The sequence below is a fragment of the Oncorhynchus gorbuscha genome, linkage group LG18 (assembly GCF_021184085.1).
Source record: "Oncorhynchus gorbuscha isolate QuinsamMale2020 ecotype Even-year linkage group LG18, OgorEven_v1.0, whole genome shotgun sequence".
NCBI lineage: Eukaryota > Metazoa > Chordata > Actinopteri > Salmoniformes > Salmonidae > Oncorhynchus > Oncorhynchus gorbuscha.
In genome coordinates, this window is record NC_060190.1 from 17,109,048 (window position 1) to 17,131,477 (window position 22,430).

Here is a 22,430-nt window from a genome sequence, read left to right on the forward strand (position 1 = left end):
AGGGTAGGGGGCACTATTTTCACTTCCGGATTAAAAGGTTGCCCAAAGTTAACTGCCTGTTACTCAGGCCCAGAAGATTTGGTAGGTTTGGATAGAAAACTCTCTAAAGTTTCTAAAACTGTTAAATTGTCGTCTGTGAATATTACAGAACTAATATGGCAGGCGAAGCCCCGAGGACAACCCCCCCCCGCCCCACCCGCAAAAAAAAAAACCCAGAAATTGTAGTTTTTCTAGGTGGCGCCCATTTTGGCTTCAGTGTCTCCAAGCACATGGAGGAAAGCACATTCTTTCTTATTTATCCCTGGTATTGAACATAGTATGTCTTAAATTGTATCATTTATTGTTTATTAGTAAAGTTTATTAGTAACTGAGCTGCCTACCACCACTCAGTAAGACTGCTCTATCAAATCATAGACTTTTATATTATAATATAATTATATTATAATATAATAAACACAGAAATAAGAGTCTTTGGTCATTAATATGGTCAAATCCGGAAACTATCATTTTGAAAACAAAACGTTTATTCTTTCAGTGAAATACGGAACCGTTCCATATTTTATCTAATGGGTGGCATCCCCAAGTCTAAATATTCCTGTTACATTGCACAAGCTTCAATGTTATGTCATAATTATGTAAAATTCTGGCAAATTAGTTCGCAACGAGCCAGGCGGCCCAAACTGTTGCATATACCCTGACTGCGTGCAATGAACGCAAGAGAAGTGACACAGTTTCCTTAGTTAATAATGCCTGCTAACATGAATTTCTTTTAACTAAATATGCAGGTTAAAAAAATATATACTTCTGTGTATTGATTTTAAGTTAGGCATTGATGTTTATGGTTAGGTACATTCGTGCAACGATTGTGCCTTTTTCGCGAATGTGAATTTGTTAAATAATCCCCCGTTTGGTGAAGTAGGCTGTGATTCGATGATAAATTAACAGGCACCGCATTGATTATATGCAACGCAGGACAAGCTAGTTAACCTAGTATTATCATCAACCATGTGTAGTTAGTGATTATGTGAAGATTGATTGTTTTTATAAGATACGTTTTTAATGCTAGCTAGCAACTTACCTCTTTGCTGCACTCGCGTAACAGGTGGTCAGCCTGCCACACAGTTTCCTCGTGGAATGCAATGTAATCGGCTTCCAAAAGTGCTGATTACCGATTGTTATGAAAACTTGAAATCAGCCCTAATTTAATCGGCCATGCTGATTAATCGGTTGACCACTACACTGTATATGACATGAGTGTAATTGATATGGAAATGTGAAGTGCACATTTGGACTCCTGTGTTTGCCCTGCATGTATGATATCAAAGCGGTATTTACTATAATCCTCATGTCTCATCATTCACAATACATAGTCCTCTTAATTTACAGCATTTCCCCCACTCAGACAACAAAACATTTGCTAAAGTTCCCCAACTATCTGGAGGGAGAGGGGCAACTTATTGTCTTGCGAGGTGCTCAAGTTCATAACGGCTGTCACTCAAAACCCATACAGCGCTGTGAAGGGCAGAGCCAGAGCTCTGACGTCATGTATAGCATTTTACTCTACAGCCACTGTGGTCCAATCTGGAATTTTCCACCCGTGAATGGGTATGAGTGTAAAGGCTTAACAGATGCTTTTCGGTTATGTCCATAACCGTCCCAACCATCAGTAAGGGCAACTCAAAAATATATTTAGTTGACTGGCTACGCTATCGAATACTCTGAGTGAGCATCCGAAATGGTATTCCCTATATAGTGTACTACTTTTGACCAGAGCCTTACTACCAGTGGAGGCTGGTGGGAGGAGCTATAGGAGGATGGGCTAATTGTAATGGCTGGAATGGTATTAATGGTATTAGTCAAACGTGATATCCATGATGTGTTTGATACCATTCCATTAATTCCATTCCAGCCATTATAATGAGCAGATCCTCCTATAGCTCCTCCCACCAGCCTACACTGTACACTACATAGGGTATAGCCATATAGGGTGCCATTTGAGATGCGGCCAGTGCTAACTCCCTGCTGCTGTGTTCAGTAAGGGTGATGGGTTTGTTTGCTCCCTGTGTGTTTGGGGCCCCAGTGGCCAGGAGCTTCATCTCGTCCCGTTCACTGGGCAGAAACAGATGGCGTGATGGATGAGCAGCAGCCCAGCCATCTACTAAGGGAAGGCTCTGGGGCAACTTTAGTTTTATACCCTTTACAGTACACACTCACAGGCCAAAAGTAGTTCATTTGGCTTATATGACCTTAGGATTGTAGGGGCGAGGGTCGACTGTGTGGGTGGGAGGTGTGTGTGTGTGTTTCCCCCTCAATAGGGTGTTCAGTGCAGTGTACTGTGTATCAGATAAAGAGAGCAGAAAGCAGCCTAGGTATCTCTTGCCAAAGGGTTTAGTCTAGTGGAAATTAAAAATATTACATTTATGATGTGTCACAATGCACACACATGGTTCGTAATGATAGAGGTGGAGGGAGAAAATAGCTGGACCATCGAGTCCATTTCCCTCCCAGCTGGCAACTTTTGTATGGAACTTGTTTCTTTCATTCTCTATGGTCTAGACCTTTTTCGTTGATTTTTCTCTTCCTCTTTGTAAACGTTTTGTATTTTTTTCTCTTTTTCCCCCTCTATCGCTCTCTCTCTCTCTCTCGTAACAAGCCACTATAACAACCCTTATTCAGTTGTATTACTGGACTGAGAAGGAGTAGAATATACACACATACAAGGTGCTTTGGTACCGAAGTGTGAATGTTCATCAGCAAAGACCGTTCTTCCATGTGTGTTTTTATGACAATGTTTGGAACTTTAGACCACCGAAGGGTTAACCAGGTTAGTTCATGTTTATTCTGATAATGCCTCTGGCAACAACCTTTTTGACTTATCCCCCCCCCCCCCTCTGTTCAAATTAGTCTTGGAATCCCCTTGATGCAAAAATGAAAACAGCAAGCGAGTGTCAGACACAATCACCACAGCACACAATGTCAAATTGGTGTTTTTCAAAGAAAATGTTTCCCTTTTTCTGCCAAGCTTGTTTTAAGAAGTCCTGTGAGGCCAGCTTTTCTGGCTGTTTGTGTAGCCAGCATTATATTTCTAATTGTCTTTGTTCTCCTAAAATTCCATTAAAGCTGACTTTTTATACAGTTGACATCTGCATTACAGACTCTGCTGAGTTGCGGACTGGGCCCTGTTTAGAAATGACCCCTGAAAAACATTAAGATACTAGATAGATTATCATGAATTTACTCGTTTGATTGAAGGTGAAGGTCAAAAGGACTGATAAGACATAATATTTGTGGTCATTACAGATGTACTACACATTCTGATGTTAACATTTACATAATATTGTCAACATATTTACAACATGTGCATAACATTTGCAAACTATTTACAACATGTATATAAATACTCAACCCATTTACAACATGTATATAACATTCTCAACCCATTTACAACATGTATATAAAATACTCAACCCATTTACAACATGTATATAACATTCTCAACCCATTTACAACATGTATATAACATTCTCAACCCATTTACAACATGTATATAACATTCTCAACCCATTTACAACATGTTTATAACATTCTCAACCCATTTACAACATGTATATAACATTCTCAACCCATTTACAACATGTATATAACATTCTCAACCCATTTACAACATGTATATAACATTCTCAACCCATTTACAACATGTATAAAACATTTTCAAAATATTTATGTATACAACATTCGCAACATATTTACAACATACATATAACGTTCTATGCATATAACGTTCTATGTAACGTGTTGTTCCCCAGCCCCCGTTTGATGGTGAGGACGAGGACGAGCTCTTCCAGTCCATCATGGAGCACAACGTGTCGTACCCCAAACAAATGTCCAAAGAGGCCGTGTCCATCTGCAAAGGGGTGAGTACGACCTTTGACCCAAAGAACCCTTTGAACCTCAGCCCCTCTCATAGAAATATAGAATTACTAGAATGGAAATTCCCATTGAAGTCAATGTCATTATATTTCTATGGCCCCCTATGCCTTCACACCCTGCCCCACAACCATCACCCTTAAACCCATGGTCTTCCCCACTCCCCTTTGAAGCTAGTCTCTCACCCCTTCTCTCGTCATCTGTCATCAATAACACTTAGTCCCATACCCACTGTGATCTAGGTCCAATTATTAACACTTCATGAAGTCAACCTTTTGAAGCCGTCTTTACAATGACCTTTATGAAGACACTATCCATTAGCATGTACAGTAGGAAGAGCAAGAAGTGATACATCGATAGAATCTGTCGATAGATATGACTGACTTTGACATGTGACCTTTAGACTGGAGGTTTTGTCGTTGAAGGATCTATTACTGTAGTCTATAGGCACGGGGGTTACTACCTACATAGCTAAGGGCATACTGTACTATAGGGGGGAAGGATCTATTACTGTAGTATATAGGCACGGGGGTTACTACCTACATAGCTAAGGGCATACTGTACTATAGGGGGGAAGGATCTATTACTGTAGTCTATAGGCACGGGGGTTACTACCTACATAGCTAAGGGCATACTGTACTATAGGGGTGAAGGATCTATTACTGTAGTCTATAGGCACGGGGGTTTCTACCTACATAGCTAAGGGCATACTGTACTATAGGGGTGAAGGATCTATTACTGTACTCTATAGGCACGGGGGTTACTACCTACATAGCTAAGGGCATACTGTACTATAGGGGGGAAGTGGATTCAAAACAAGCGGGATTGGAGAAGCCCAGTGAGGAGTTACGGATGTGTGTACCTCACCCCTATTCATCACCGATGTAGCACCCACCTGTGTTATGGTGGGTGGCCGTCTGCACTCTTTGAAGGTCCTTTAGATCAAATAGTGTCTGTTACAGGTGCGTAGGTTTCAAAATAGGAGAACAAGGAGAGATGACTTAAAAGCTTAAAGCTAATATTTCCTTATTTTTGACAGTGTGTGGGTCTCCATCTCTCCTAGTACCCGCAGGTGTGCATATATTGGACTGCAGCCATATTGTGCCAAAAACGAATTAAAGGCAGAGAAAGAGGGAGACCCATTGGGAAAGGTGTGCGTGTGTAAGAGAGGAGAGGTGAAGGCACTAATAACACGAGCAGGAGGAGAGAAGGAACGTTCCGGGGCTGAGCCGAGTCAATGAACTGTGTGATAACACACTGGTGTCCACACCTCCCCACTTCAACCCTCAGAGCTCACACATCCTCTCTGCCTCTCCTTCTATCTTGCCATCTCTCTATCCCTTTCTCTCACTCTCCCCCTTTCTCACACTACCACCACTTTCTAACAACTGTCTCTGCAATCTGTCTGCCCCTCAACTTCTCTGCAAACCCTCTCTCTCGCTCTCTTTGTCTCCGACCTCTTTCGCATCGCTCTCTCTTCCAAAAAAATTAAGATTCTACATCTGTAGTATTTAGGTTGCAGCAGAAATGTCCTACAGCGTTTTACCTCAAATCCATCCATCTATCCCAAATGGCACCCTATTCCCTTTGTAGTGCACTACTTTTGACCAGGGCCCATAGGGAAGAGAGTGAGGGTCCCTCCATTGTTTCTGCAGATGGGGGATTTGCTTTGATCCAATGTGTGTTCTAGCAAGGAGAGAACACTGAGAACCTGGTCATGATCCCTTAGCTCATCAGCCATAGACAGACACAGACTCATTCCCAGGCCGCTTTTGGGCCTCAAGTTTACGTTTTGAAGGTGAAGTCAAGCAAAAGCAGACAGGATTCCGTTTGCAGCGTACAAGGGTTCCCTTTTCATGTGTAGGGGAACAGCGTGAACACAACCCTGACAAATTACTTTTTCCTTTTCACCGGCTGTGACACACACACACACACACACACACACACACACACACACACACACACACACACACACACACACACACACACACACACACACACACACACACACACACACACACGTGTCTAAGTCACAATTCTGTGGCTGCCACCAACAGACGACAGGAGTAGATAGGGGGACTGGTTGTTATTTTTGGCGTTGTTACATTACCCAGCATGCTTTGCTGCCATCACCCCACCGCTATGTCACTGCGATGTTTGAGGAGAGGAGAGGTGTGAAGGCGCTCTAGCCAAGCTTTTCTCATTACTCTCCCTGGCCTCTTCACACTGCAGCTGGGATGAGTTTTTTGCACCTTTAGACCAGCTAGGATTACTCACTCACACACACACGTTCAGACTCACCTCAAACTCCCTTCCAAAGACTGTGAAATGACGAATGGGATAGAACATCGGGACTGGGCTGGCGACTGGGTTCAGGAGAATTACAGAGAGAGTTGTGGTTTGGTGAGCGAGTGTTGGGCTTATGGAGTTAGATAAGTATCGGGATTCGTTTTACTCCCCTATGCTATCCTACAGTATATTCCACTATACCCAGATGCTATGTTGCTGCCAAAAGTTCAGAGTTTCAAACTAAAAATAAATTGCAGTGGATATCACTCTTCCTCCCAAGACAGAGACTCTGGTCAAAAGTAGTGCACTACATATGGAATAGGGTGCAATTTTGGACGCGGCCAGGAATACATTTTTTCGATGACAACACATGATTGTTTTTCTGTTATGATACTGTACTGTACCTGCAAGGCTGGCTATGCAACCAATGTCACCCCCTGCTGATGTAACGCACGCCCACTGACAGACACGCCCTCCTAATGAGCGTTATGTTTCAATGTAGGTGGGCAACTTTCTAATAGGACTAAGTCCTCGCACGCTGTTGGGAAACTGAAAGAAAGAAAGAAAAAAAGAGCTAGAATTCGTGTTCAACTAGGAATGTAAACTGCTGTAAAAATATACTGTGTCTGTAAAATGTATATAGTATGTATAAGCTGGAAGTAGAATCCTAAGGTTTGCTCCAATTAGGGGAGGGATAGTAGGGTTAGGGGAAATAATAAAGGAAAATCTATATTTTTAAATGAATATACAGTTACAGTTAAAAGTTTTAGAACTCCTACTCATTCCAGGGTTTTTCTTAATTTTTTTACTGTTTTCTACATTGTAGAATAATAGTGAAGTCATCAAAACTACGAAATAACACACATGGAATCATGTAGTAACCAAAGAGTGTTACTTTTTACAAATATATTTTATATTTCAGGTTCTTCAAAGTAGCCACCCTTTGCACACTCTTGGCATTCTCTCAACCAGCTTCATGAGGTAGTCACCTGGAATGCATTACATTTAACAGGTGTGCCTTGTTAAATTAATTTGTGGAATTTTATTCCTTATTGCGTTTGAGCCAATCAGTTGTGTTGTGACAAGGTAGAGGTGGTATACAGAAGATAGCCCTATTTGGTAAAAGACCAAGTCTATATTATGGTAAGAACATCTCAAATAAGCAAAGAGAAATGACAGTCCATCATTACTTTAAGACATGAACGTCAGTCAATCCGGAAAATGTTAAGAACTTTTTGCAGTCGCTAAAACCATCAAGTGCTATGATGAAACTGTCTCTCATGAGGACCACCACAGGAAATGAAGACCCAGAGTTACCTCTTCTTTCAGATAAGTTCATTAGAGTTACCAGGCTCAGAAATTGCAGCCCAAATAAATGCTTCACGGAGTTCAAGTAACAGACACATCTCAACATCAACTGTTCAGAGGAGACTGCATGAATTAGGCCTTCATGGTCGAATTTCTCCAAAGAAACCACTACTAAAGTACACCAATAAGAAACCCATGCAATGGACATTAAACCGGTGGAAGTCTGTCCTTTTGGTCTGATGAGTCCAAATTTGAGATTTTTGTTTCCAGCCGTCGCGTCTTTGTGAGAAGCAGACAAGCTGAACACCTCCAGGCTGTGTAAGGGCTATTTGAACAAGGAGAGTGATGGAAAGCTGCATCAGATGCCCTGGCAATCACCCGACAATCACCCGACCTCAAGCCAATTGGGATGAGTTGGACCGCAAAGTGAAGGAAAAGCAGCCAACAAGTGCTCAGCATATGAGGGAACTCAAGGGAACTTCAAGAGTGTTGGAAAAGCATTCCAGGTGACGCTGGTTTAGAGAATGCAAAAAAAATGTGTGCAAAGCTGTCATCAAGGCAAAGGGTGGCTACTTTAAAAAAATATATAATATAATATATTTAGAATTGTTTAACATTTTTGGGGGGTTACTACATTATTCCATATGTGTTATTTCATAGTTTTGATGTCTTCATTATTATTCTACAATGTAAAAAATTGTAAAAATAGAAAACATAATTTGGAATGTGTAGGTGTGTTCAAACCTTAGATGGTACTGTATAAAAAAGTACATTGTTTTCCTTTTTTTATCATATATAATACAGTTGAAGTCGGAACTTTACATACACCTTAGGTTGGAGTCATTAAAACTCATTTTTCAACCACTCCACAAATTTTTTGTTAACAAACTATAGTTTTGCCAAGTCGATTAGGACATCTACTTTGAGCATGACACAAGTCATTTTTCGAACAATTGTTTACAGACAGATTCATTCACTGTATCACAATTCCAGTTGGTCAGAAGCTTACATACACTAAGTTCACTGTGCCTTTAAACAGCTTGGAAAATTCCAGAAAATTGTCATGGCTTTAGAAGCTTCTGATAGGCTAATTTACATAATTTGAGTCAATTGGAGATGAACCTGTGGATGTATTTCAAGGCCTACCTTCAAACTCAGTGCCTCTTTGCTTAATATCATGGGAAAATCTAAATTAATCAGCCAAGACCTCAGAAAAAAAATCTGGTTCATCCTTGAACAATTTCCAAACACCTGAAGGTACAACGTTCATCTGTACAAACAAGAGTACGCAAGTATGAACACTATGGGACCACACAGCTATCATACTGCTCCGGAAGGAGATGCGTTCTTTCTCCTAGAGATGAACGTATTTTGGCATGAAAAGAGCAAATCAATCCCAGAACAGCAGCAAAGAACCTTGTGACGATGCTGGAGGAAACGGGTACAAAATTATCTATATCCACAGTAAAACGAGTCCTATATCGACATAACCTGAAAGGCTGCTCAACAAGGAAGAAGCCACTGCTCCAAAACCACCATAAAAAGCCAGATTACGGTTTGCAACTGTACATGAGGACAAAGATCGTACTTTTTGGAGAAATATCCTCTGGTATATAACTATAACTAAATATAACTATTTGGCCATAATGACCATAGTTATGTTTGGAGGAAAAAGGGGCAGGCTTGCAAGCCAAAGAACACCATCCCAACCGTGAAGCATGGGGGTGGCAGGATCATGTTGTGGAGGTGCTTTGCTGCATGAGGGACTGGTGCACTTCACAAAATAGATGGCATTATGAGCAAGGAAAATGATATGGATATATTGAAGCAACATCTCAAGACATCATTCAGGAAGTTAAAGCTTGGTTGCAAATGGGTCTTCCAACTGGACAATGACCCCAAACATACATCCAAAGTTGTGGTAAAATGGCTTAAGGACAACAAATTCACGTTATTGGAGTGGCCACAAAGCCCTGACCTCAATCCCATAGAAATTTGGTGTGCAGAACTAAAAAAGTGTGTGCGAGCAAGGAGGCCTGCTAACCTGACTCGGTTAGACCAGCTCTGTCAGGAGGAATGGGCCAATATTCACCCAACTTATTGTGGGAAGCTTGTGGAAGGCTACCCAAAATGTTTGACCCATGTTAAACAATTTAAAGGCAATGCTACCAAATATTAATTGAGTGTATGTAAACTTCTGACCCACTTGGGAACGTGATGAAGGAAATAAAAGCTGAAACAAATCATTCTCTCTACTATTATTCTGACATTTCACATTCTTAAAATAAAGTGGTGATCCTAACTGACCTAAAACAGATGATTTTTTTACTAGAATTAAATGTCAGGAATTGTGAAAAACTGAGTTCAAATGTGTTTGGCTAAGGTGTATGTAAAGCTTCCGACTTCAACTGCATATGCCGTTTTGCAGATGCTGTTATCCAAAACATCTTACAGTAGTACGTTCACACATTTTCGCTCGGCAGGCCCCAGTGGGAATCCAACCCACAAAGAGTGCCTGTCAATATTGACATTTGTCACGATGTTTTGAGTGTGGTTTCTCCTCTAGTTTAACAAGGAAATACGTTTGTTTGATGGTTTTTCAATGTTGAGTTGTTTTCTACAAAGTGCGCCCCCACGCCGCCTCCTGCTGTGCGATTTGTAAGTGACAACAATAACACATTACTTCTAAGAGAGACAAATTCCTTTATACCAACCCCCATCTGTTTGGCTCCCTACTGACCCAGAAAAAAAGAGAGAATAAGAGCGAGAGAGAATAAAAAGAGGAAGCATAGAAAATAACTGCCCCCATATTGACTCTCGACTACCCTCATTCCAAGACTAACTTGCTGTGAGTCTGTTGTTATCCATTCCACTCATCCTATTTCAATGGTCTCCGTTAAACTCATAATGACTCAGGTTCCCATTCCTCCCTTCTTTTCCCAACCTCAGCCAATGAGCAAATAATAGAATGTGGAATCTATTTAGTCTTTCTATGGCTATCTATCTTTTCTACGGTCTGTCTCCTCCAGGCGTTCAAACTGGCTCTCTCATCCTCCGCCTGCTGATGATCACATAGGTTTCTGTAGATCTAAATGCCACTATGTCTATGGTCCTTCCCTGATTGACACAACAGTGACATTTCTATCTGTAGAATTTCCATTCTAACTCTAGGGCCGTTCCCTCCTTATCCCTCCCAGCTGATGACCAAACACCCGTCGAAGCGTCTGGGCTGCGGCTCCGAGGGAGAGAGGGACATCCGGGAGCACGCCTTCTTCAGACGCATCGATTGGGAACGTCTCCAGAACCGCGAGATCCAACCCCCCTTCAAGCCCAAAGGGGTGAGTCACACACACATACACACAACCAACCCATGTCTGATTAAAATGAGGTTTAAAAAAATTACATTGTACAAGTTGTTATTCGCTTTGGTAATCTATATTTCCTCTTAAATGCAAAATTATTGAAATGGTGGCGCAATCGTAGCTTTGTATTCATTGGTATGTTTGGCCCGTTGTCACGCACAATGGACATTTACTCCACTGAGGAGTGTGTGGTTGCTTACTATCTGATGCGATCTCAGTCTCCCATTCAGATGAGTAACAACACCCACTCACACACACACACTTTTATGTATACACAGACACATACACACACGTGAACATACTTACACACACACACACACACACACACACTTACAAACTATGCAAACGTGTACAATAGAGACACACACACACATAGAGACACACACCTGTGAATGTCTGGCGGCCATCTGTCATCATAGTAGGGCCCAGGCAGACTCCCACCTGGTCTGTTGTCAGATCAGATTGGCCTGCATCTGAATGGTGTCTGTTTGGCAACTCTCACAGGTTACAGTCCATTCCGGTCCAGCACCATTTGTTTAGCATGGCAAAACCCCAGTGGCTATGGTCTCTCAGTCGTCACACTGAACAAAAGACAACCTTTTCTAACGACAAAAGCCTCGGCATGGGCTACAATACAATAATGCTAATTTTATTCACATATACATTACCTTTCAAAAGTTTGGGGTCACTTAGAAATGTCCTTGTTTTTTAAAGAAAAGGAAAGATTTTGTCCATTAAAATAACATCAAATTGATCAGAAATACAGTGTAGACATTGTTAATGTTGTAAATTACTATTGTAGCTGGAAGCGGCTGTTTTTTAATGGAATATCTACATAGGCGTACAGAGGCCCATTATCAGCAACAATCACTCCTGTGTTCCAATGGCACGTTGTGTTAGCTAATCCAAGTTTACAATTTTAAAAGGCTAATTGATCATTAGAAAACCCTTTTGCAATTATGTTAGCACAGCTGAAACTATTGTGCTGATTAAAGAAGCAATAAAAGCAATAAAACTGGCCTTCTTTAGACTAGTTGAGTGTCTGGAGCATCAGCATTTGTAGGTTCGATTACAGACCAAAATGGCCAGAAACAAAGCACTTTCTTCTGAAACTCATCAGTATATTATTGTTCTGAGAAATGAAGGTTATTCCATGCGAGAAATTTCCAAGAAACTGAAGATCTCGTACAAAGCTGTGTACTACTCCCTTCACAGAACAGGGCAAACTGGCTCTAACCAGGATCGAAAGAGGAGAGGGAGGCCCCGATGCATACATGAACAAGAGGACAAGTACATTTGTGTCTAGTTTGAGAAACAGACACCTCAAGTCCTCAACTGGCAGCTTCAGAGGAACTCTGCCTAGGAGGCCAGCATCTCAGTCGCCTCTTCGCTGTTGAGACTGTTTTTTTGCGAGAAATTTCTAAGTGACCCCAAACTTTTGAATGTTAGTGTAAGGTCGTGGCCAAAAGTTTTGAGAATGACACAAATATTAATTTTTGCAAAGTCTGCTGCCTCAGTTTGTATGATGGAAATTTGCATATACTCCAGAATGTTATGAAAATTGGTCAGATGAATTGCAATTAATCGCAAAGTCCCTCTTTGCCATGCAAATTAACTGAATCCCCCCCAAAAAACATTTCCACTGCATATCAGCCCTGCGACAAAAGGACCAGCTGACATCATGTCAGTGATTCTCTCATTAACACAGGTGTGGGTGTTGATGAGGACAAGGCTGGAGATTACTCTGTCATGCTGATTGAGTTTGAATAACAGACTAGAAGCTTCAAAAGGAGAGTATTGCTTGGAATCGGTGTTCTTCCTCTGTCAACCATAGTTACCTGAAAGGAAACACGTGCCGTCATCATTGCTTTGCACAAAAAGGGCACAGGCAAGGATATTGCTGCCAGTAAGATTGCACCCAAATCAACCATTTATCGTTTCATCAAGAACTTCAAGGAGAGCGGTTCAATTGTTTTGAAGAAGGCTTCAGGGCGCCCAAGAAAGTCCAGCAAGTGCCAGGACCGTATCCTAAAGTTGATTCAGCTGTGGGATCAGGGCACCACCAGTACAGAGTTTGCTCAGGAATGGCAGCAGGTAGGTGTGAGCGTATCTGCACGCACAATGAGGCAAAGACTTTTGGAGGATGGCCTGGTGTCAAGAAGGGCAGCAAAGAAGCCACTTCTCTCCAGGAAAAACATCAGGGACAGACTGATATTCTGCAAAAGGTACAGGGATTGGACTGCTGAGGACTGGGGTAAAGTCATTTTCTCTGATGAATCCCCTTTCCGATTGTTTGGGGCATCCTGAATAAAGCTTGTCCGGAGAAGACATGGTGAGCGCTACCATCAGTCCTGTGTCATGCCAACAGTAAAGAATCCTGAGACCATTCATGTGTGGGGTTGCTTCTCATCCAATGGAGTGGGCTCACTCACAATTTTGCCTAAGAACTCAGCCATGAATAAAGAATGGTACCAACACATCCTCCGAGAGCAACTTCTCCCAACTATCCAGGAACAGTTTGGTGACGAACAATGCCTTTTCCAGCATGATGGAGCACCTTGCATAAGGCAAAAGTGATAACTAAGTGGCTCGGGGAACAAAACATCGATATTTTGGGTCCATGGTCAGGAAACTCCCCAGACCTTATTCCCATTGAGAACTTGTGGTCAATCCTCATAAGGCGGGTGGACAAACAAAAACCCACAAATTCTGACAAACTCCAAGCATTGATTATGCAAGAATGGGCAGCCATCAGTCAGGATGTGGCCCAGAAGTTAATTGACAGCATGCCAGGGTGGATTGCAGAGGTCTTGAAAAAGAAGGGTCAACACTGCAAATATTGACACTTTGCATCAACTTCATGTAATTGTCAATAAAAGCCTTTGACACTTGTGAAATGCTTGTAATTATACTTCAGTATTCCATCATAACATCTGACAAAAATAGCTTAAGACACTGAAGCAGCAAACTTTGTGAAAATTAATATTTGTGTCATTCTCAAAACTTTTGGCCATGACTGTACACATACAGTATGTGCTGAGATCTCCCAGCAATGAGAATATTCCCCAGAGATCAACATTCACAGTTGACATTCAAATGTGTAATTACAAAACAGTAGTTACATAGTGGAACAACCGAGTGTGTAATAACATCCGTAGTCACATATGTGGAATAACCTTCGGCAAGTTAGTGTACTTACATATTCCTTGTTCCAGTTGTGTAATAACTGATTCAGCAACAGCCCTATTACCATGGAATGACATAGTAGTTCTAGGTTTTACTATGTCAGCAGTTGTTACTGTTACTTACATCGTAATAGGGGCAACTTAATGTCAAGTGATATCTAATCATCTTAACGGATGCAACTACACCAACTGTGGATACGTCCCAAATGACACCCTATTCCTTACATGGTGCCCTATAAAGGGAATAGGGTGCCATTTGTAGAGGTGTGTGTTGGTGTGTGGACTCCAGTATGAGTATGTAGGTAGAGGTGTGCGTTGGTGTGTGGACTCCAGTATGAGTATGTAGGTAGAGGTGTGCGTTGGTGTGTGGACTCCAGTATGAGTATGTAGGTAGAGGTGTGTGTTGGTGTGTGGACTCCAGTATGAGTATGTAGGTAGAGGTGTGTGTTGGTGTGTGGACTCCAGTATGAGTATGTAGGTAGAGGTGTGTGTTGGTGTGTGGACTCCAGTATGAGTATGTAGGTAGAGGTGTGTGTTGGTGTGTGGACTCCAGTATGAGTATGTAGGTAGAGGTGTGTGTTGGTGTGTGGACTCCAGTATGAGTATGTAGGTAGAGGTGTGCGTTGGTGTGTGGACTCCAATATGTGGATAGAGGTGTGTGTGGACTCCAGTATGAGTATGTGGGTAGAGGAGTGTGTTTGAATGCAGGTGTGTGTAGATGAAAGGCAAGTGACAAGATGAAAGGAGAATGATAGATGGAAAGTAAAAAGATATATGGACAGACCTGTGTGTGTGTGTGTGTGTGTGTGTGTGTGTGTGTGTGTGTGTGTGTGTGTGTGTGTGTGTGTGTGTGTGTGTGTGTGTGTGTGTGTGTGTGTGTGTGTGTGTGTGTGTGTGTGTGTGTGTGTGTGTGTGTGTGTGTGTGTGTGTGTGTGTGTGTGTGTGTGTGTGGTGTGTGTGTGGTGTGTTAGAGAGAACTAAACCTCTTCCCCTGACCTATAATAACCATCATCCATTTCAATCCAACTCCACACAGGAGTTGTAACACAGGCACCACCAGGAGTCTATTACAACCAATTGGCTGTCATTAGATTCATCTTTACACCGCCATCCTGACCTGACTCTGTCTCTCTAATCCTCTTCTCCTCATCCCTCTCTCATCCTCTCCTCCTCCTCCGTCCTCTCCTCCTGAATCAATCACACTTCATGCCTGTTCTGACAGCTGGGAGATTGCCATTTAATAGCCAGGTACAGCGAGACCCAGATTATGAACACTGGAGGGTTTATCCATCTATCGGAAACAGAGCAGGACAGATAGAACGCAGGGAAGAATAACAAGAACACCTGCTACAGTAGCTATTTATAGATATAGCTTATCTAGACTCCTATTTAGAGAACCACTTGATATGTGGTTTAAGTTTGTAAAGATGGAAGTGGGTCAAAGTGGAAGGATATGAGACTTGCTGATTAATGGTGATGGAATCACTGTGGTCAGGGAGCTTACCGTAAAACTTCAATTAATAACCCAGGTGTTTATTTGCTTCAATCACTGAACACAACAGGTGCTTATTGGAGACAAACTTCTATTTGAGCCAGGTGTCTATTTCCTTAATGAGCACAGCTTTTGCTCATTTGCATGTATAATTCCAGCATTCACTTCCAACATTTTAATTCATTTCTTCATTCCCTGCACTAATGTGTTATCATTTACATGCTGTGTCATGTTTCTTTTGTCTTAGTATGCCTCTATTAATTTTAAAATAATAATAATTCCCTGCCAGAATACTGTAGGTCTGAAACGCACATACTGTAGGTCTGAAACGCACATACTGTAGGTCTGAAACGCACATACTGTAGGTCTGAAACGCACATACTGTAGGTCTGAAACACACATACCGTAGGTCTGAAACGCACATACCGTAGGTCTGAAACGCACATACCGTAGGTCTGAAACACACATACCGTAGGTCTGAAACGCACATACCGTAGGTCTGAAACGCACATACCGTAGGTCTGAAACGCACATACTGTAGGTCTGAAACGCACATACCGTAGGTCTGAAACGCACATACCGTAGGTCTGAAACGCACATACCGTAGGTCTGAAACGCACATACCGTAGGTCTGAAACGCACATACCGTAGGTCTGAAACGCACATACCGTAGGTCTGAAACGCACATACCGTAGGTCTGAAACGCACATACCGTAGGTCTGAAACGCACATACCGTAGGTCTGAAACGCACATACCGTAGGTCTGAAACGCACATACTGTAGGTCTGAAACGCACATACTGTAGGTCTGAAATGCACATACTGTAGGTCTGAAACGCACATACTGTAGGTCTGAAACGCACATACTGTAGGTCTGAAACGCACATACTGTAGGTCTGAAACGCACATACTGTAGGTCTGAAACGCACATAGTGTAGGTCAGACACAAACATACACACACAGATAAACACGTGAAAAATACTGTATGAACAAACTCACCAATCTACATTTTGAGATTGAGTCATAGACAGTCCCATCGTATGTATGTTTTTAGTGGTGGTGGTTGTCTGTGTTCTTTTTGGATTTTCCCTTTTAGATTCATGTGAGAAAGAAACATAATAGTATTATCTGATTACTAAAGAACAATTAGGACATTACTATAGACTAACTGATTTTGAAGGATGGATGAAACAACTGTAGTATTTTATGTGTTGTTGACCAAAGATACAGTGCCTCAAAGTATTCACATCCATCGACGTTTTCCACATTTTGTTGTGTTACAACCTGAATTTAAAATGGATTAAATTGACATTTTCTGTCACTGGCTACACGCAATACCCCATAGTGTCAAAGTGGACTTATGTTTTTTGATATTTTTACAAATGAATTCAACATGAAAAAGCTGAAATGTCTTGAGTCAATATGTATTTGTTTTTGCAAGCCTAAATAAGTTCAGGAGTAAAATGTTAACAAGTTGCATGATAAGTTTCATGGACTCACTCTGTGTGCAATAATTGTGTTTAACATGATTTTCTTATGACAACCTAATCGCTTTACCCCACACATACAATTATCTTTAAGGTCCCTCAGTCGAGCAGTGAATTTCAATCACAGATTCAACCACAAAGACCAGGGAGGTTTTTCCAATGCTTTGCAAAAAAAGGCACCTGTTGGTAGAAGGGTAAAAAAAGTTGACATTGAATATCTCTTTTAGCATGGTGAAGTTAATAATGACACGTTGGATGGTGTATCAATACACCCACAAAGACACAAGTGTCCTTCCTAACTCAGTTGCCTGAGAGGAAGGAAACCATTCAGAGATTTCAGCATGAGGCCAATGGTGACTTTAAAACAGTTACATGTCATAGGTGAAAACTGAGGATGGATCAACAACCTTGTAGTTACTGCACAATACTAACATAATTGACCGAGTGAAAAGAAGGAAGCCTATACAGAATAAAACATGCATCCTGTTTGCAACAAGGCACCTAAGCAATACTGAAACATTTTTGGCAAAGCAATTACATTTTTGTCCTGAATACAAAGTTTTTGTTTGTGGCAAATCCAATACAACACATTACTGAGTACCACTCTGTATACTTTTTTGCATAGTGGTGGCTGCATCATGTTATGGGTATGCTTGTTATTGTTAAGTCTGTGGAGTTTTTCAGGATAAAAGAAACGGAATGGAGCTAAGGACAGGCAAAATCCAGGAGGAAAACCTGGTTCAGTCTGCTTTCCACCAGACACTGGGAGATGAATTCACCTTTCAGCAGGACAAGAACCTGAAACACAAGGCCAAATCTACTCTGAATTTGCTTGCCAAGAAGACAGGGAATGTTCCTGAGTGTTACAGTTTTTACTTAAATCGTCTTGAAAATAGTTGTCTAGCAATGATCAACAACTGATGTGAGAGATTGAATCATTTTGAAAAGAATAATGGGCAAATGTTTCACAATCCAGGTGTGGAAACGCTTAGAGATTTAGCCAGAAAGACTCGGCTGTATTCGCTGACAAAGTATTGACTCGGAGGTGTGTGAACTTAAGCAAATTAGATATTTCTGTATACAATTTTCAATACATTTGCCAAAACTGCTATTGGGGTATTGTGTAGAGATGCGTTTAAAAATATATATGTAATCCAATTTGAATTCAGGCTGTAACAACAAGATGTGGAATAAGTTGAGGGGTATGAATACTTTCTGAAGGCACTGGATACTAGTAAGAAGATCATCAAAACAACAGTGAGATGCTGAGGTTGTTCTGTGGTAGGATAGAGAGAGAGAGGAAGAGTTAGAAATGGAGAGAGAATACTTCAGCAAGTATTTTAATAGAAACAGACAACCATTTATCATACTAAATAGAATTCCTTTAATATGCTTGAGTGCGAGTGGTTTTTTTTGTGTGTGTGACACAGAGAAATACCCAAAGTACGTCAAACGGTAGTTTACGAGCAATGCCATCTGTCATTAAGAGTAGCACAACGTAGTGTGTACAATGAGTGACGTTGTAACAAACATTAAACACCACGAAACTAAGCTACACAGCAGGTTTGAGTCAATTTCATTGGGGTCAACAGTCAGTCAATTCAGGAAGTAACCTGGAATTGGAATTGCACTTGACTTCCTGAATTAATTTAATAGAATTAGCATTTGCACACGGGGGTTAGGTCTCAAAGGCAAAAAGGGAGAGGATGAAAAAGAGGAGAGGAGGTGATGAGAAAAGAAGTGGGACAGACATGTATTGCCTTTAGTGGAAGATTTTGGAAAACGTGTAGGAGATTTTGTCAAGATCAACATGAGATGTGTGACTGACTGGCCATTGTTCAAACAAGCCAAATAGACACGACCGTATTCGAGGAGACTGATGAAAGAGGGGGATGGAAGGAATTTGTGCAATACTCCTTTCATCCATCTCTTTTGTGGACACCTTGAGAGCGAGGATGTGTGTGCGTGGGGTCGGTTTGACAAGAGGTCTGTGTTTGAGTGCACACATCGTTGTGTCTATAGAATGGAGTATGCTGTTGTTTCGGGGTGTCGTTTGGTACAAAAACCCATAAACGTCATCGTAATCTGTCAGCGTGAATTCATTTGCGCCTTTCCTTCCACAATATGTATTACAAGGAGATCTGTGCTGTTTTGCGCCATAAAGATGCCACCATATCCGTATGTGCCTTCTCTCTTCTATGTTGATATGTGTTGTGGCTGTTTTCCTCTTCTCTGTTCTACTGTGCCTTGACACAGAGTGACAGTGGGTGGCTGGGAGCCAGTGTCACCTGTCTGTCAGTGTAGGAGTCAAGGAGGACACAGGAGTACAGTCAGAGCCCCCAGGCTCACTGAACACACACACACACATATATACACCGCCCAACTCTGAATATAGGACAACGGGACTTATCTACTTTGAACAGACACATACCACCACCAGCGTGCTGTGTAGACGACCACACCAACCCAATCAATGGAGGTTTTCCAAGCACAATGGAACACACACAGACGTACAACAATGTAGACCTCCATAGGGAATCCATAGTGAATTCCACTCTGGAGAAAGAACTTCCACATCCAGACCCAGGCTTTCCATGTTAAAAAAAAACACTTTCGCACTATCATGCCAACCCAAACATTACCGTGCTGGCTCGTTTTTTTAACCTTTCACATTGTCCTTTCGGGCATGGTTCCAGCAACTATGTTGGGTGTATTTCTGAGGTGTCCTAATCGGTGATTGATGTAGATTTCGAGTCAATATATCACCAATCTTCCCCTATCTGCAAGTGTGGCCAATGGCATTACACCTTATTGACATGTAAATTCAACTAACCAATCTGAATAAATAAACATCCAAGTAAATATTTCTGCGGTAGCAAGAGGAAGCATAACCAACCCTGTTACAGGTGCGGAACGAGGCCAGCACAGTACAGCTTGCATCTGCTTGTCTCTGCTAAGTCATGTGAATCAAACCATATCCTTTTCCCATGCCGGCTTACAGTACAGCGAGAGATACAGAGAGGGAGGGATATTCCCTGCCAGGTCCCTGGGGAGGTTTAAAGCCCATTAAGTAGGACACACACACACACACACACAGTGTAGGTGGGAATAACTGATGAGGACAGAGCGAGACGAAGAGGTGCAGCAGGGTTTCTGGTGTAAACACAGAACCACACTGTGAAGTTGGAGAATAAGTCTTTAATTCCTCAGTCCCCACTGCCTTTGCTCTTTGTAATGCCCCTGTGAACTTTTGTGTTATTATAGATTTACCATTGTCACTTTATGTGTTTGACTGTATCTTTAGCAATGTAATGGTCCTAAAGCGTTTTGAGTTATCTATTTGAATTTACCCAATTAACCAAGGTACTGGCGACAATCCTTAGACTCTTAAGACCCAACCCAAGAGGGAATCACTGCAACCTACCAGTAGCCTCCAAAATAAACCACCATTTTGGGGAAGATTGCCTTTGAAAATAAATGTCCACCAAACTCTACAGGCCTTCACGTATCAATTGTTAGAAGGCACATTGTGTCATGAAGTAGAATTGAGGCCTTCACAAGTTCAAGCCACAGTGCCAGGCACTTTAAAGGGTGTCAGAAGTGTGAAGCTACTGACAGCAGTATTTTTGGTGTTGGCGGCCATTTTGTGCCATTTGCGTCCCAGTCGCCCTAATGTTCTTCAGTAATGCCGTAGGGCTAGAGCAGCTGCTCTTATTCAGATGTAATGACATACTGTCATGTAACAATCATTCAAGATGGATGCAAAATACTTAAGCAGACGTATTCTCCAGTCACTCTGGGTAAGGGCATCTGCTAAATGACTCAAATGTATAGTGTAAATCGATTTCTCTGCCCATTTTGCATTCAAGTACACAATACAATTGAAATAAACAACTGAATGCTGGCTTGACTCCATTGACAACTGTCATACTGTACATGCATACAAATCAATCACATAATGTACGTTTTCTTGTAGATGACAGAAATGAGATGTACACCCATGCTCCCAGAGCGTTCAGAGTTGACCTTGGCTTGTTAGCTGTGGAATGCTAATCCAACCACCCTCGCCTGATACGTCTCCATGCTATTGATAGGTTTGGATAACCCTGTCTTTACAGTCAGGATGAAAGCGGCTCCCCTTTTCTCACATTCAATAGCAGAGGTTTGCTCTGCTCTTGTCAACACGCCAATTAACGCTTTGACAATCCGCTGTTGCTATTTTGATTCAAGTGAACTTCCCATTTGTCACAACGGAATCAGCTTTGACAGGGGGGGGGGGTCAGATGTTACGTAAAACCTCTACATACAGTGGGGGTCAGATGTTACGTAAAACCTCTACATACAGTGGGGGTCAGATGTTACGTAAAACCTCTACATACAGTGGGGGTCAGATGTTACGTAAAACCTCTACATACAGTGGGGGTCAGATGTTACGTAAAACCTCTACATACAGTGGGGGTCAGATGTTACGTAAAACCTCTACATACATTGGGGGTCAGATGTTACGTAAAACCTCTACATACATTGGGGGTCAGATGTTACGTAAAACCTCTACATACATTGGGGGTCAGATGTTACGTAAAACCTCTACATACAGTGGGGGTCAGATGTTACGTAAAACCTCTACATACAGTGGGGGTCAGATGTTACGTAAAACCTCTACATACAGTGGGGGTCAGATGTTACGTAAAACCTCTACATACAGTGGGGGTCAGATGTTACGTAAAACCTCTACATACAGTGTGGTTCCGAAATTATTGTCACTCTTGATAAAGATGATCAAACTTTTGCTCTGCTCTTGTCAACACGCCAATTAACGCTTTGACAATCCGCTGTTGCTATTTTGATTCAAGTGAACTTCCCATTTGTCACAACGGAATCAGCTTTGACAGGGGGGTCAGATGTTACGTAAAACCTCTACATACAGTGGGGGTCAGATGTTACGTAAAACCTCTACATACAGTGGGGGTCAGATGTTACGTAAAACCTCTACATACAGTGGGGGTCAGATGTTACGTAAAACCTCTACATACAGTGGGGGTCAGATGTTACGTAAAACCTCTACATACAGTGGGGTCAGATGTTACGTAAAACCTCTACATACATTGGGGTCAGATGTTACGTAAAACCTCTACATACATTGGGGGTCAGATGTTACGTAAAACCTCTACATACATTGGGGGTCAGATGTTACGTAAAACCTCTACATACAGTGGGGGTCAGATGTTACGTAAAACCTCTACATACAGTGGGGGTCAGATGTTACGTAAAACCTCTACATACAGTGGGGGTCAGATGTTACGTAAAACCTCTACATACAGTGGGGGTCAGATGTTACGTAAAACCTCTACATACAGTGTGGTTCCGAAATTATTGTCACT

The 22,430-nt window shown here is 41.8% G+C and overlaps 1 protein-coding gene across 2 annotated transcripts in view; it reads left to right on the forward strand.

The window, feature by feature from the left end:
• LOC124004184 (protein kinase C alpha type) overlaps positions 1–22,430 on the forward strand; it is a 220,711-nt gene that overhangs the window by 192,449 nt on the left and 5,832 nt on the right. For both annotated transcript variants that reach the window (XM_046312951.1, XM_046312952.1), the window contains 2 exons: positions 3,807–3,914; positions 10,722–10,862. In XM_046312951.1, the coding sequence (XP_046168907.1) occupies positions 3,807–3,914; positions 10,722–10,862 (249 nt within the window). The remainder of the gene's footprint in view (positions 1–3,806; positions 3,915–10,721; positions 10,863–22,430) is intronic.